Consider the following 14,292-nt stretch of genomic DNA (forward strand, 5'->3'; position numbering starts at 1 on the left):
ACTTTGACAGCACCTGGAAACCATCAGATTCCCATCCCTTCAGTCTGAGCACGTGGAACCTCATGCTATTAACTCAGCATCCAAAGGGAGCATTTATAGTGTTTGCTTGTGGTTTGCTAGTGGTGTTTTGCTCAAGAGACAATATGCATCGAGTATCCAATAAAAGAAAAACGGGACTAGCTAATTGTCACTTTTGCCCAAGTGTTATTCACAATGTTTTCTGGACTGAAGGATGTTCTATTTTTACATTGACATGGCATTCTTATGTACAGTAATAGTCTTCATGCATGATTATGTATTTGTGGAAACATCCTACATTTTATATATGAAGTTAATAAATGTTTTGCAAGTGTATGCTGACATCTTTTTCATTTGAGATTCGAACGTTTAATAATGTACTGCTGTATTTTGCTGTCAAGCATATTTCTTAAGGTATTGATGCACCTTAAGCATTAATAAGTTATGGATGTTTTATGTAGAGCATTATTAGATCTCTCTGTGGAAAAAAACCTATCAACAAAAAGAGACACTAGCACCATCTAGTGTAGGCAAATGGACCTTTCTGGCCAATTTGTAAGTTTATTTCTCCATAGGAATTTTTGATATTTTGTCTAGAAAAGTATACTGGTTTAATTTTAATTGTAATAAAGGGACAGGTATTTTTTTCATTGAGTATAATATAATTTTGATGGGGCTTTTTTTCCAGAAAAACAGGACTTTGCATCATTTTGCATATTGAGTAAATGTATCTTGATTTAAAAGTGCTTAAATATATACGATTGTCTGGGAAAATTAGGCAAAAATACTGAAATCCACATTTTTTGCAGTGTATTCATTAAGATAACCAAGTTAAGGGTTATTCACATGAAGCGATCACATCAAAAAAGAAACATTAAAAATCTAAATTGCAGTCAAATCTCTCAAAAACATTGTTTGCCCACTCACCCGAGAAAATCCAGAAATCCACATTTTTTTACGCAGTGTATTCATTAAGGTGGTAAATGAATCTTCTGAAAGGACTTGAAATTCATACTTTATTCAACTGAACATGTACAGACTGAGCAACAACCAGCATTGCAGGCAATGCAATGAAATAAAATAGTCTTGATAAATTTGTTCTTGAGTTAAGAGGAGCCCTTCACCAAACACTTTATTGTACAATAGTGGAAGTGGTTACATTTAAGTGAAGGTAATCACAAATTGTAAACAAATCAATGACTCATGATTTAAAACGTTTACCACATTCACTTTCCTTTGTGTACAAGACAGTGTATTTTCCTTGCACTTTGCATTGCAAAATTACTTACTTAAATCACTTTTAAAAACATGTAATAACCATCTCCATCTGCACAGTGATAATGGCAAGCACTGAACTACCAGAACTCTGATCAAATAAATAATGTACATTTAAAACAGTTGACCAACTTGTACAATCAATTGATTAATAAATTAATCATTTGATTAGACTTTTAAAGTGACTTTCCCACAGCCGACCAACTGTGCCAAAGCATGAAAAAAGCTGAAAAAAAATATTCTTTAACACGTTTGAGATTTGCAAATAAAACATTGAGAATTCAGTCCTAGCTGCATCTGCAGGTGTAAAAGGTTCTTCAGATCTCCTTGTTTAGTCTTCAAACAACAGAAAGTGCAGTCACTGAGGGACTTTCTCAAAGGGTGGAGGTCTGAGATTCGGCAAGTCCATGTTATCACCATGAATCTATGGAAGTACTAGACTTTTATCTCACCCTCTGAGCATCATACTGCCTCAATATTGTTCATTCTCCAAACTAACCATCTCCTCCATATAGGCTAGCTAGGAATTGAAAGAAGTCCATTTTCATCTGCAGTGTCCAAGATCTTGCATATTACGGGTGACTCAACCTGCGGTAGAAAGATAACCAAGATCACGGATTATCCACGTGAAATGATCACATCATTAAAAATCTAAATTGCAGTCAAATCTCAAAAGACATTTTGTTTGCCACTCACCCGAGAATATATTGACAGGTCTGAGGTTCCAGCATGTAAACTGTAACAGCATGAGGAGACTCTGACTCCTTACACCTGAGACAGAACAGGTAGGTATTAGCGGCAGCATTCAAAAAACCCAAAAACTGCATTGCGTTTAGAAGTTTGGGCATCTCACTTGAGCTTGACTATAACTTGTCTCGGTTTCCCTGTTAGGTCACAAACATCTCCACGGCCATAGAAGTGTGATCGACCCTGATAGCAACATGACATTAAAATGAGATACACAGATCTATCATATTTATACATGTACAGGAATATGTGGGGTAAATATAATCATACTTGACTTTCTGTACTCCATCATCTTTCAAATGATAAGATCGAGCCACGTTTTCTTGGCCCAGTTAAAATGATCCTCAGTGTTCCAGCTGCCCACCACTACAATGTTCTTTCCTTGTTCTTTATCCTTCAAACAAATGCACAAAATGCATATTAGCTCCCATTATCCATCATTAATCTTCTTTAATAATCAGATATTAATCCAGGGTGACCATACAGGTCATACAATCTCATTGCTTTGATCGTTCTCACCTTCGCGCCACGACTGGTCGATTGTGTACAATACCTACATGTTATTGGTCAAACTACTTTGGATGTTTTAGACAACATAAAAATCATGGCCAGGACGTGTCCTGTATAAATGGCATATATGAATTACATTATATTTGCCTAAAGATTTTAAAGACTTCATAACTCTTACCTCATGATACTGATGGACATGCTTTCCATAACAGAATTCATACTTCCACCATCCAACACCCTAGACAGAAACAAACATGCTAAACTGGGAATCCAACAAAGATCTAGAATCAGTCAAACAAATCCTTCCATTCACCCTCACCCCCATGCAGACAGTATGAGCCACTCAGAAACTCCTTGATCAGCTGCTCATCAGTCAAACGAGAGATAATGGGTAGTGCCAACTGTGACCTGGGCTTGCCACCCACTGTCAGGGGGCTTATGGGTAGAAGTATACGCCTCTTCTTTCACTGGAGATGAATCCTCCTTAGCAAACAGAGACAGGAATTACATTTTTAAAAATATATTTTTACAATAATAATTTATATTGAATACGTTTTTATACACTTTTTAGAACTCTCTTTTGTAGCAGATGTTCATTACGGCCCCCTTCTCCTATTAGTTTGAGGATAAAAGGGCAGATGCGTACTCACCCTGGATCCTCTCTGATCTCTTTCGGTGCTTGAGCTGAACGGTGGTTTGAGCAGCTCTTCCTGCTCACGATCCAGCTGGGACAGACTCTGAGGTCTAAGAGGGGAGCCACCCAGAGCCTGGCAAAAGATGTCATTCACTGGGGACGACTTGAACCTGAGGAAAGATGAGCTGGAATATGTCACAAAGGACTTAAAGTGGTAATTGACTTTGAATGTGTTCGTGTATGTACCTGTATTTCGGGTGAGGACAGATGAGGGGTGTGAGCACCACTACTTCATACTGACAGGTGATGACCTCAGCGATCGTGAGGATCTCATGTTTTGCCTCTGGGTGGCAGACGTACAGCACCGTGGTAGAGCGAGGTTCATTCTGTCTCAGAGAGCATTCAGTCCCATGTGCCATTTCTAATGGATAGTATGGTGTCAGCTGACCCTCTATATTCTTAGTTGGCACCTGGGAACCCAAAGAGAGTTTTAAAAAAACATACTAATACGACAAAGTTTCCTATCTTTATATTTAATAGCTACAAACCTGTGTGTTGACGTTTGATCTTTCTGATTCAGAGTCACTGGATTTTTCCGTTTCTGATTCTTAAAGGAGCATATAATGTATTGATCAAATATTTATTACTTTACTAGAATATGTAAAAGAAATCATAGTAAGAACTTAAAAAGCTTAATTAACCAACCTGCACTCTCTTTTTTCATGGTACCCAGAAAGTATTCCTGAATGTTGATCTTCTGAGGAACCAGAGACAAGTAAGACAACTGAAACGTAATTGGATTAGTGCTGTCAAGTGATTAATGGCATCCAAAATAAATGTTTTTGTTCACATAATATATGCTGGTCAAAGACATTAAGATATCTGTATCAAAAAAAAACACAAAAGATTTTATGTCCATAGAAAGCACATTCAATGTAAGTAAAGAGTCCACTTTTAAGGTTTCAAGTTTTCAGAGAATAAATCGACAACATTTGGTCGAAATAATTCAGTGTGAAATAATATTTATGTAAAAATTCAAAAAAATTCTGACTTGTGCATTTTAAAATGTGGGGGCATTATGTACGGTGTGCATTTATTATGAACATTTTTCTTAAGCATTTATGTACGTGTGTTTGTATTTATATATACTTAAATATACACATTATGTAAATATAAACTTTATTTTGGATGCGATAAATCGTTTGACTCATTTGACAGCACTAATATTAATATAATCCATCCACATGAGATGGATTCATTAAAAATATCTAGTTATCAAGTAATGATATTTTACAAAATTACAGTTTTACTGTATTTACTATAACAAAATAAATATAGACTTGGTGAGCATAAAGTACTTCTTTCAAAAACATTGCCAAAAATGTTTTTGAGTAGTGCTGTATGCATTTCTATACTTATAGCATTCATTCAATTAATAGCATTTCTGAATGCTATAAATAAGAATCTGAAATGTTCTTAAACAGCATACATCATAACTTCATGATTTTACCTGCCCCGTCTCTTTGTCCTCATGGTACTGCCGTACATGCTTCCCGTGGCACACTTCATATGTCCAGTATGATTCGATCTGTCAAAGTATTAATAAAAGCAATTTATGACCGTGTTTATAAACTATAAACCAAAACTGAGAAATGAAACTTACTCTGTAGGAGCAGCTGCTCTGTTTGAACAACGGCTCCAGCAGCACAGCTGGACTCGGCCCATCATACTCCTTCACATCATCCTTCAAAAATGAGACGGACAATAAATTATTCTAATAAAATGGAACTGAACGATACACAGTTCCACAATGGCTCAAGAAGATCATAATAACAAAAAAAAATAGCAATGCATAACCACACCTCCTGGTTGCCAGACAAAGACGGCAATAAACATTTGTACTTTTCTTTTTCTGTAGTTGTCATGATAACATAGTCATCTTCTTTGTACAGGCCTCCTGACGTTGACTACAGAGAAACGGATATTATTACATATTAGTGCATGTTTAGCTTCAGCAGAGGCAACCGACAAATTCATGAGAAACTAAACAGCTCTACTTTCCATTTATGTACTTTAAGACTTCATAATGCTGTTAGAGAGAATATTAACACGACAAGACAACTCAAAACAAAACAGCTCAACACCCAGCTGTTATAAAGTCGACCTTAGCCTACAAGCTGACAACTAAATAAACACGTTTGTATTTACAGCTGCCATGCAACGTCTGGGTTTATTAGATGTCAGGACTCACCAGGGTGAAGTCTGCCCCGGGCCATTTGATTTTGAAGGGGATTTCATCTGTAAACACAGGAGATCCTGCACGATTTGCAGACACTCCGACCAAAATCAGCAACAAAAACCAACGCCAAAACACCGCATCGCCCTGATGAGCCTCCAAAAGCGCTATCGGGACATTAGAGAGAAAGAGCTGGAGAAGAAGGGTGAGAAACACGGTCACTACAGGTATTCCGTGAGGTCTAATAGCCAACTAACTGCTGATAGTTTGACTAGAGTTAAAACAGGAAGCGCACCAGGACTTTGTCATCTTGCCACGTCCATTTCCGGCATCAGACGGAAATTCTCTTCAGCCAATAGCGCGTGAGGCGCACGAGCCGGTGTCAGTGACTGCCAGCTATCAACCTAATACTTATATTTTGAGCGATTAAGAGAAGAAATATTATTTAAACTTAAAACGCAGCTTTGTAAGCTAATAGCTAATAAGAAATTGCAACTGTATTCACAAGCAAATATTTTACGTTGTCTATTTATACACGTTATACAAATGCAGGTTACGTTGTTGTTGATTTTTTTTTTTTACAAAGTTCATGAATTTTTTTTTCTAATAATTTAGGGTCACAACGGGCAAAAAGCCAACCTGTCAGAACACTTATATTCACTGCTTTTTCAGCACATTATGGCTCAAATAGGACTACAATTAACTTTTTATCCAAAGTATTGTATCAAATAGGGGAATAGCGTGATAGTGATGTATAATGACGAGATTAACACCTTTAATCTCTTTACATTTTAAAATCAAGTGTCCCCGGTGAAATATTTAGATAAGGATAATAGTAAGTATAACTATATCCTTTGACAATTTTGAGATTTTCAATATGCACTGCATGCATTTCAGCATATCTTCCTTCGACTATTCCTGACCTTCAGCTTTCCTCTGCTGAGTGATTTTTTTTTTTATGCCATTAGGCTTCAGATAACCTCAGTAACTCCTTAAATCAGCCAGGGCATCCTTGGTAAACATCATATTCCCCCAGAGTCTTCATTTAAATCTATCAACCACAAATTGCTCTCAAAGCTGGTAGAGATGAGCATTTCCATCAACAATACATTAATTTGGATGCAACATGTGAAGGGTATTTGTGAATAGCTTGGCTATTTTCATAAGCAGCCAATTTAGTCTGAATAGTCTGTTTTCCAGAATAATGGCAGGCAAAAAGAGATTTCATTTTTTCCTTCTAGTGAAGAGGTTACTATTTTTGTATCAAGTGTCATACTTGAATGGCCTTTCCACATGGTTTGTGGATCACTGAATAAATTATGTTTTTCATGTCATAGCAGGTCTTTTGATGCTGGTGGAGAGCTTATCTTAATGTCACGAGAAATGAAAGCAAAGCTAAGAGCTTTGAGTGGAAAGTGGACCTCAATCATAGTCTAATCAGTGGAGGCCAGAACCTTTGTATTACAACATGATGATCCTAATGACATTTGCATTTGTAGCAATAGCCACACTGTATGGGTCAAAATTAGAGATTTTCTTTTATGCCAAAAATCATTAGTATATTAAGCAAGGATCATGTACCATGAAGATATTTTGTACATTTCAATATAAATTCATCAAAACGTACTATTTTGATTATTTAAAATGCATTGCTAAGAACAACTTTAAATGCAATTTCTCAATTCTTTAACGCTCAGATTACAGATTTTTAAATAGTTGGTAGAAAATGTTGGTCCTGGGTCCAAATACAAGATACTGGTTTTGTAGTCCGGGGTCACATTTATTGGTTTTTATTATAGAGTCCAAAAAATATTAGACAACTAATTAGAGCATGGACAAAAGAACAGAGACATTTTACAATATAATATTTCAATATTATCTTTTGTTCTCGACAAATAACAGAAAATCATACGGATTCAGAAAGACATAAGGGTGAGGAAATCATGCCAGAATTTAAATTTTGGGGTGAACTATCCCTTCAAGAATGGTATAATAAATAAATAAATAAATAAATAAATAAATAAATACTGAATTCTGACAAAATGATGCATTTCTCAAGGCTGGATCTCCGCACTAATACTTAGGCTATCATTGTGCCTGAATACAAATTCTGACAGCTGTCATGTGAGGCTTAGAAACAAAGAAAAGCATGTCAATTCTTTGTCTACTGCAAACAAAACATTACTCATGCAAAATGTACAGCTACTAATATCTTATCAGACCTTTGTCTCCCCACAGAAAACGTGCCTTTTGTTTCTCTCGGGAAAACAATGAGCTTCTTTCCAAAGACGCTTTCTTTTGTCTCTGAAATGAAGCCCAAACCCTTCTCGTCCAGTAGAGGGCGCACTCGCCTTGATAATTGGCGTCGTACAGCCCACGTTTGAGGTGATGTCTTACGGTTGCCAGCGTGTTTGGCAATTACCTTCAACTGCCGGTCGAAGTGAGCAGTGGGAAGCAACCTGTGTAGGGACACTGAGGCAGCGTTGGCTCGAGACAGAGGAAATGACATAATGACCCTCTGAAGTTCCTGCCTACGTTCCAGCGCTCTTCGAGCAGCGTCTTATGCCGGGGTGTGGTCTCATATTCCGCTCACCAGCGCTGGAATCTCTTCTGCCCAACTTAAACATCCTCAAGACTCACATCTCGCGCGCTCTCCAGTTAGCTCCATGCGATGAGACGGATCCTCTGCTACTAACCGCGCAAGGGAAAAAAGGTAACGTTTTGTTTTCTGGGGAAAGATGAAAGTATCGTTCTTTCTGTGCCTAACATGTGCGCGAGTTTTGCCTGTTGTTTTCAATGGCTGTCTGTTCACTCTTGATGCTCATGGCACCAAGGCAAGCAAAACGAAACATGCAAGGGAAACGCACAAATGACCATAAGAGATTTTTTTTTTAATTCCGCGAATATGTATTGATACGCCAATATTAAAAATGTCGCTTTGTTTTTTTTTTTTTTTGGCGAATTGACAGCTTTAGACTAACTTTACCTGCCGGCGAGTGTGAAGTTTAAATCAGGTTGAACTGGTAACTTAAACAAGGCGCACCCTGTAGTGTAGACCTAGTACAGATTAGTAGTTCCTCTCCACTTTAAATTAAATAAATAGTTTTGATTATTTCTACGCACTGACTTATGTTTTTATAGTTTCTTTGCTTTCGAGGCGCGTGACTCTTCTGAATAATTCGTGCACTGACTGTAACACCAACCAATAGCTTTCGAGACCGGTTATGAATGATTCTTTCATTGGTTTAACCTAATGAACAAACAAACCCCTTCGCCGGAGTATCAAAATAAATGAGTCATCTCATTTATTTTATTTATTACTTTCCTTATTAATTATAAGGTTATTATCGCTTGTGTTGCGATCAACAGTAAATCACTTAACGAGTGACTTGTAATGCTTTTAAAATCACTTGTTGCCAGGTAATTGCTAAACGTGAGTCAAAACAGTGAACGACTCCATTCAGTGAACTGATGCAAAATATTTGAGTAACTGGAATGAATCAAAATCCCCCGGTCCAATGCGATTTGACTTTGCATTTTTGTAAACCTAAAAGGAATCTGGTTCACTCCTAAAGTATGAATGCAAATATTTGTCAACACTGTTCGTTAACAAAAGACTCTCTTGTAATGCCGTATATCACTTGTTGCCTCGTTTTTAACAAGATAACTCGTGAACTACTCAATTCAGTGAAGTGATGCAAAAGATTCGAGTAACTGGAATAAATCAAAATGCCCTGGTCTAATGCAAATAGGTTTTACATTCGATCAAACTTGTATGACTGCAACTATTTGATTTAAATCAAAGTTCGCATATTTTTTTTTTTCTGTGACCACTAGCAGATAGTGTGCAGATAACATTGCGCCCTCAGACTGAATGTGCTTATGCCAAAGCACACAGTAGACACACACCAACATAAGTAACGCTGTGACATTTCGGTTTCAGCCTTTGCCCTGTGTACTGAGAGACTTTCACGTGTAAGAGCTGACAGTAACGATAGGGACAGGTCTCGTCTTGCTCCTTGTGCCAGCTAATGGTCTTATTTTTTTTCACAAACATTGCTCCGAAATGAACTGTTTACTCTAGAAAATGGCACATCCCCCACAATAATAAAAGACCACATTCCTCACAAAGTGTTTGAGTTGTGTGGCTCTTGACAGAAACTATACCATTCACAAGATTTTATCAGTTCACTCGCTCAAACAGAAAAAAAGGCTGGACTCATTGGCTTAATGATCCAGTCACACAGGTTCTTGAGTCAGAATGGACATCTTTTATGATGCTTTGTTTGTTTTGGTGTCAATGTGAACCGTTTTTCTCATTACTAGGTGAGATATTCGGCATTACAAAAAGAGCTTTTGGCAAAGTTAGAAGTTTGTAAAACCACAATATATAATATATATGGGGATTGGGAGAGTACTAACTATTTCCACATCATTCAAATGGGTTGGCGTGGAAACAAGGAATGAAAAAAAAAAAAACCCTGAACTTTATTCCTCTTTGTTGCAACCATACTATTTGAATATTGGCTCAGGTATTTCAGGTATTTTCATATTTCAAATACAGTTTTTACAGGTGCAATATATTTTAGGAGGCGTTTCCATCTTTATTCATGAAAACAGTGTTCTGGTTAATATGAGACAGCTGTCAAAGTTATTAATATTTATCTTTTTTTTCTCTCTGCAGAGGATATAGCGGAGACTGGGGACGTCAAGACTGCATGATAAGGATGGGAATTGTTCAAGTGCTAAAAACTCAGTTGCTGTGCCATCTCATTATCTGTTACGTGTTCCTAGTCAGTGGATTCATTATCAACCTGCTGCAGCTCTGTACTCTACCACTGTGGCCCTTTAACAAGCAGCTCGCACGCAAGATCAACTGCAGATTGGGTTATTCCATTTCTAGCCGTAAGTCCTACAAGCTGTCATGTGAGCTCACTTCTTCCAAAGAAGGATACTGACATTATCAGCCGTGATGCAATACATTTCCTGTGCTTATTTTTTCTGCGCTGAAAAAAGAAGTACAGCTTGAAATGCCAAAATCCCCCAAAAATAGTAGGAGGTCAATAATATTTGTTGCAGTCATGGAGAACGTCAATACCACGTCTCACCTGTTCAAGACAAAAGCTAAATCCACTATTTCCTGTTTAAAAACCTCAGTGGTGTGCTGATGGAAACAAAACAGGAATAGGCATTTTTGAATATTGCAAATTGCTCTACCATCTATTTACATGCTTACAAAGATGATGAACTTGTTGGACTACTTCATATAAATGAATTCTGAATATACGCGTCACATTTCAGTGTGTATTTTTTTTTTCTGTGTTTGTTCAGAACTGGTGGCATTGTTGGAGTGGTGGTCTGGGACAGAATGCACACTTTACACAGATCCAGAAAGCTATAAACTTTATGGCAAAGAGAATGCCATTGTTGTCCTTAATCATAATTTTGAGATCGATTTCATGACAGGCTGGACCTTCTGTGAGAGATTTGGCGTTTTAGGAGTAAGTCAAAAATAGCTACTTACTTTCTCACATCATAAGAAGTATGGGATTCAAAATAGTTCTAAATTTGTAGCAATACACATTTTGTAGACTCAATATTATAATGACGCAAATAAACTGTTACACTGTCATGTAATTGTCATGTTTTGCTTTTAGAGCTCAAAGGTGTTGGCAAAAAAGGAACTTTCCTTTGTTCCTGTGATCGGCTGGATGTGGTACTTCCTAGAGATCGTCTTCTGCAAGAGGAAATGGGAAGAGGATCGCAAGACAGTAGTGCAAAGTCTGCACAACCTTCGGGATTACCCAGAAAACTTTTGGGTATATATGTACAATCTCCTTGTTTATTGTATTCTGGACATTTTGCTATATTTCAGATTTTTTTATTTTTTATTATTTTAAACACAATTAATTAAAGCAATTGTTAACCTGTCAAAACAAAAATGAACATACTGTCATGATTTACTGACACTTATGTAATTTTTTTCTGTGGAACAAAAAAGTTTTTTTTTTTTTTTTATATATATATATATATATATATATATATATATATATATATATATATATATATATATATAAACACAACTATTTCCACATGATGATAGTTTGTTTTAGCTTTATAAAAGGTACCATGGAAAGTAGTGGTAATACATTTATTCACAAGAATTAATACTTCCTAAACAATTACACAATTAGTTTTTTTAGCTTTATTTTTTTCTTTTCTGTCTCCTGTGGTTGATATAAATTTTTATGATCGTCTATAGTTCCTGTTGCACTGTGAGGGCACACGCTTCACAGAAAAGAAGCACAAGATTAGTATGGAGGTGGCAGAGAAGAAAGGTCTCCCCAAACTCAAGTACCACCTTCTACCTCGGACCAAGGGCTTTTGTGTCACGGTCCAGAACCTCAGGGGAACGGGTGAGAGCTTCTTGTCCTTTAACTAATGATGAACCCATAGTCTGTTGATGTTTTTGAATTTACTTTTAAATGTATTTAGCAACATCTGGCTTTGACTTGGTTTGTGTCTCCTCTGTAGTTACTGCTGTGTACGATTCTACACTTAATTTCAGAAACAACGAAATGCCAACTTTACTAGGGGTACTCAACGGGAAAAAGTACCATGCTGATTTATATGTGAGGTATGAATGAAAGAAACATTTCTCCATATCGTCCTTTGGCAAGATTTAACAGCCTGTTGTTTATTAAATGCTTTGTGATAATGTGTCCCGCTATAACAAAGTTCAATATGCAGTCTCCATAATCATTTATAAATGCTTTAGTTTAATGACTTACTATATGAATACATTGTCAGTTACAACACCAAGATAAACCGTCATGTGTTTATTAGGCGAATTCCTCTGGACACGATCCCAGAGGACGAGTCTGAATGTGCCGTCTGGCTTCACAAACTCTACCAGGAAAAAGTAAGTGCACTACCTGCATTAGGTGGAGGTGTATTTATTTATTTTAATATGTATTAATGTTTTATTTATTAATTAGTTTTTTTTTTTGTTTTGTTTTTTTTATAAAAGGGATAAAGGGATAGTTCATCCAAAAATGAAAATTCTGTCATTAATTACTCTCCCTCATGTAAAACCTGCAAGACCCTTGTTCACCTTCAGGTCACAAATTAAGATTTTTTTTTATGAAATGTGCAAGCTTTCTGACCCTGCATAGACGGCAGTGCGAATACCACAGGAAAGGTAGTAAAGACATCATTAAAATAGTCTGTACTGAGTAATTCACCCATAATTTATTTATTTGCACACAAAAGGTATTCTTGTAGCTGCCTAAAATTAGGTTTACCGGCTGATGTCATATTGACTATTTTAATGATGTTCTTACCTGGTAGCGGTACGTAGTAGTTACATTGCAGTCTATGCAGGGTCAGAAAGCTCTCACCTGTTATCAGAATATCTTAATTTGTGTACCGAAGATGAATGAAGGTCTTGCGGGTTTGGAACAACATGAGGGTGAGCACCGAGTCATTTTTGTTGCGTCATCTCACACAGGATGAATTCCAAGAGCATTATAGACAGACAGGGCGTTTTCCGGGTCCCATTACAAGCCCTCCGCGTCGACCTTGGTCCCTGCTGAACTGGCTCTTCTGGGTTTGTTTGCTGGTCTACCCTCTCTGCATGTTACTTCTGCAGTTGCTGCTATCAGGATCCACCTTCACTGTCGTCTGTACATCGCTCTTCTGTCTAGCAGGTACTTGAGATAAATGAAAAGGAGTGTGATGGTATTTTCATATTGATTACAATTTAAGATGGTGTAACTAATGGCAAAACTGCAGCAGATTATTTTTATTTTTTGGTCAATCTTTTTTTTTGTCATCAAGCAACAATGGAATTATATACTGCTGCTATTTTCCTCCAATCTGTTTTTTCAAAAAATAAAAACATAAAGCAGACCGTATAGGTGCTAGAGCAGTAAGTATATCAACAATTTTTCACCTAGATTTACTGCATGCTGATCAATTCATAAGCGCATGAACGAATGACGCATTTTAATGCATTTAAAGTGCCCTTAAATATCATAGCATGTGAGCACAGGATTAAAGATTCATTTCAGATGTTAAAGTTTCATCTAAACACTAAATGCACAACTACATTATTCAGATATGATGTAAGAAATCATCTACTAGATATTGTTTAAATGAAGCTTTCATTTCAAGTTTTCATTTCTCCTTTACTTAGTACAGGGTTCCCACACCTGTTGACCAAGGAATTTCAATGAGTTATGATTACTGGGGGAAAACTAACTTCGAGTAATTGATAGTGGATGATCTAACCTTGTATAAGTGGATCTGTAGCGTTCTGATTTTTTCCTCTTAAAATTCCCTGATATTTCTAGGTTTTCCATGTCCGTGGGAACCCTGTTTGTATTATGATCAAATAAAGTGGTTGTCAGCCTTTTTCCCCTGGCAACCTTGGTTGAGAACCACCGATCTAATGAATGACATTATGAACCCGAGTGCTTGTAGCCCTACTTTAGTTACGAAGCATGCTAATGTTACTGGCTGTCGTGCTGTAACTAACTCATAAGTTTTCACTTTTATTTTCAGTGTCAGTTGGTATCCGCTGGATGATCGGACAGACTGAAATTGACAAGGGTTCCAACTACGGAAATAAAGAGATGCAAATGAACAACAACTGAAACATCTACCGGGGCGACAAGATCAAGCTACTGAACGGTCGTGAGGGCATTTTCACAACAGAAACTGGCATTAGCCAAGTGAAACCTCTTTCATGAATGAAACTCGAGGAAGTTGCCACATAAAGAGTCGTTTGAATAATTTAAAAACACTTTTCTGTTTTGATTTACATGTCAAGGCTTTTTTTTTTTTTTTTTTTTTTTTTTTTTATAAAAAG

At 36.8% G+C, this 14,292-nt stretch overlaps 2 protein-coding genes across 3 annotated transcripts; one reads left to right on the forward strand and one right to left on the reverse strand.

The window, feature by feature from the left end:
- Window positions 1-2,315: 2,315 nt before the first annotated feature.
- LOC122356831 (endoplasmic reticulum lectin 1-like) lies at window positions 2,316-7,929 on the reverse strand. The gene is given in 13 exon segments (XM_043255902.1): window positions 2,316-2,434; window positions 2,729-2,787; window positions 2,870-2,936; window positions 2,938-3,033; window positions 3,201-3,354; window positions 3,431-3,654; window positions 3,733-3,791; window positions 3,890-3,941; window positions 4,695-4,772; window positions 4,848-4,928; window positions 5,047-5,151; window positions 5,436-5,612; window positions 7,843-7,929. Coding segments are annotated over 13 exon segments (1,338 nt in total). The 3' UTR covers window positions 2,316-2,335.
- A 132-nt stretch (window positions 7,930-8,061) lies between these two features.
- Window positions 8,062-14,280, forward strand: LOC122356401 (1-acyl-sn-glycerol-3-phosphate acyltransferase delta-like). 2 transcript variants are annotated; one of them, XM_043255076.1, is made up of 10 exons: window positions 8,062-8,133; window positions 10,105-10,325; window positions 10,752-10,921; window positions 11,078-11,239; window positions 11,683-11,836; window positions 11,955-12,057; window positions 12,267-12,342; window positions 12,931-13,129; window positions 13,328-13,350; window positions 13,986-14,280. In XM_043255076.1, exons 2-10 carry the CDS (start codon window positions 10,139-10,141, stop codon window positions 14,007-14,009), a joined length of 1,098 nt encoding a protein of 365 aa, XP_043111011.1. In that variant the 5' UTR covers window positions 8,062-8,133; window positions 10,105-10,138; the 3' UTR covers window positions 14,010-14,280. The 2 variants fall into 2 exon arrangements, with proteins under 2 accessions (XP_043111011.1, XP_043111010.1); XM_043255075.1 differs by lacking the exon at window positions 13,328-13,350 and having other exon boundaries at window positions 8,069-8,133.
- The last annotated feature ends 12 nt before the right edge of the window (window positions 14,281-14,292 follow it).

The sequence above is a fragment of the Puntigrus tetrazona genome, chromosome 13 (genome assembly GCF_018831695.1).
Source record: "Puntigrus tetrazona isolate hp1 chromosome 13, ASM1883169v1, whole genome shotgun sequence".
NCBI lineage: Eukaryota > Metazoa > Chordata > Actinopteri > Cypriniformes > Cyprinidae > Puntigrus > Puntigrus tetrazona.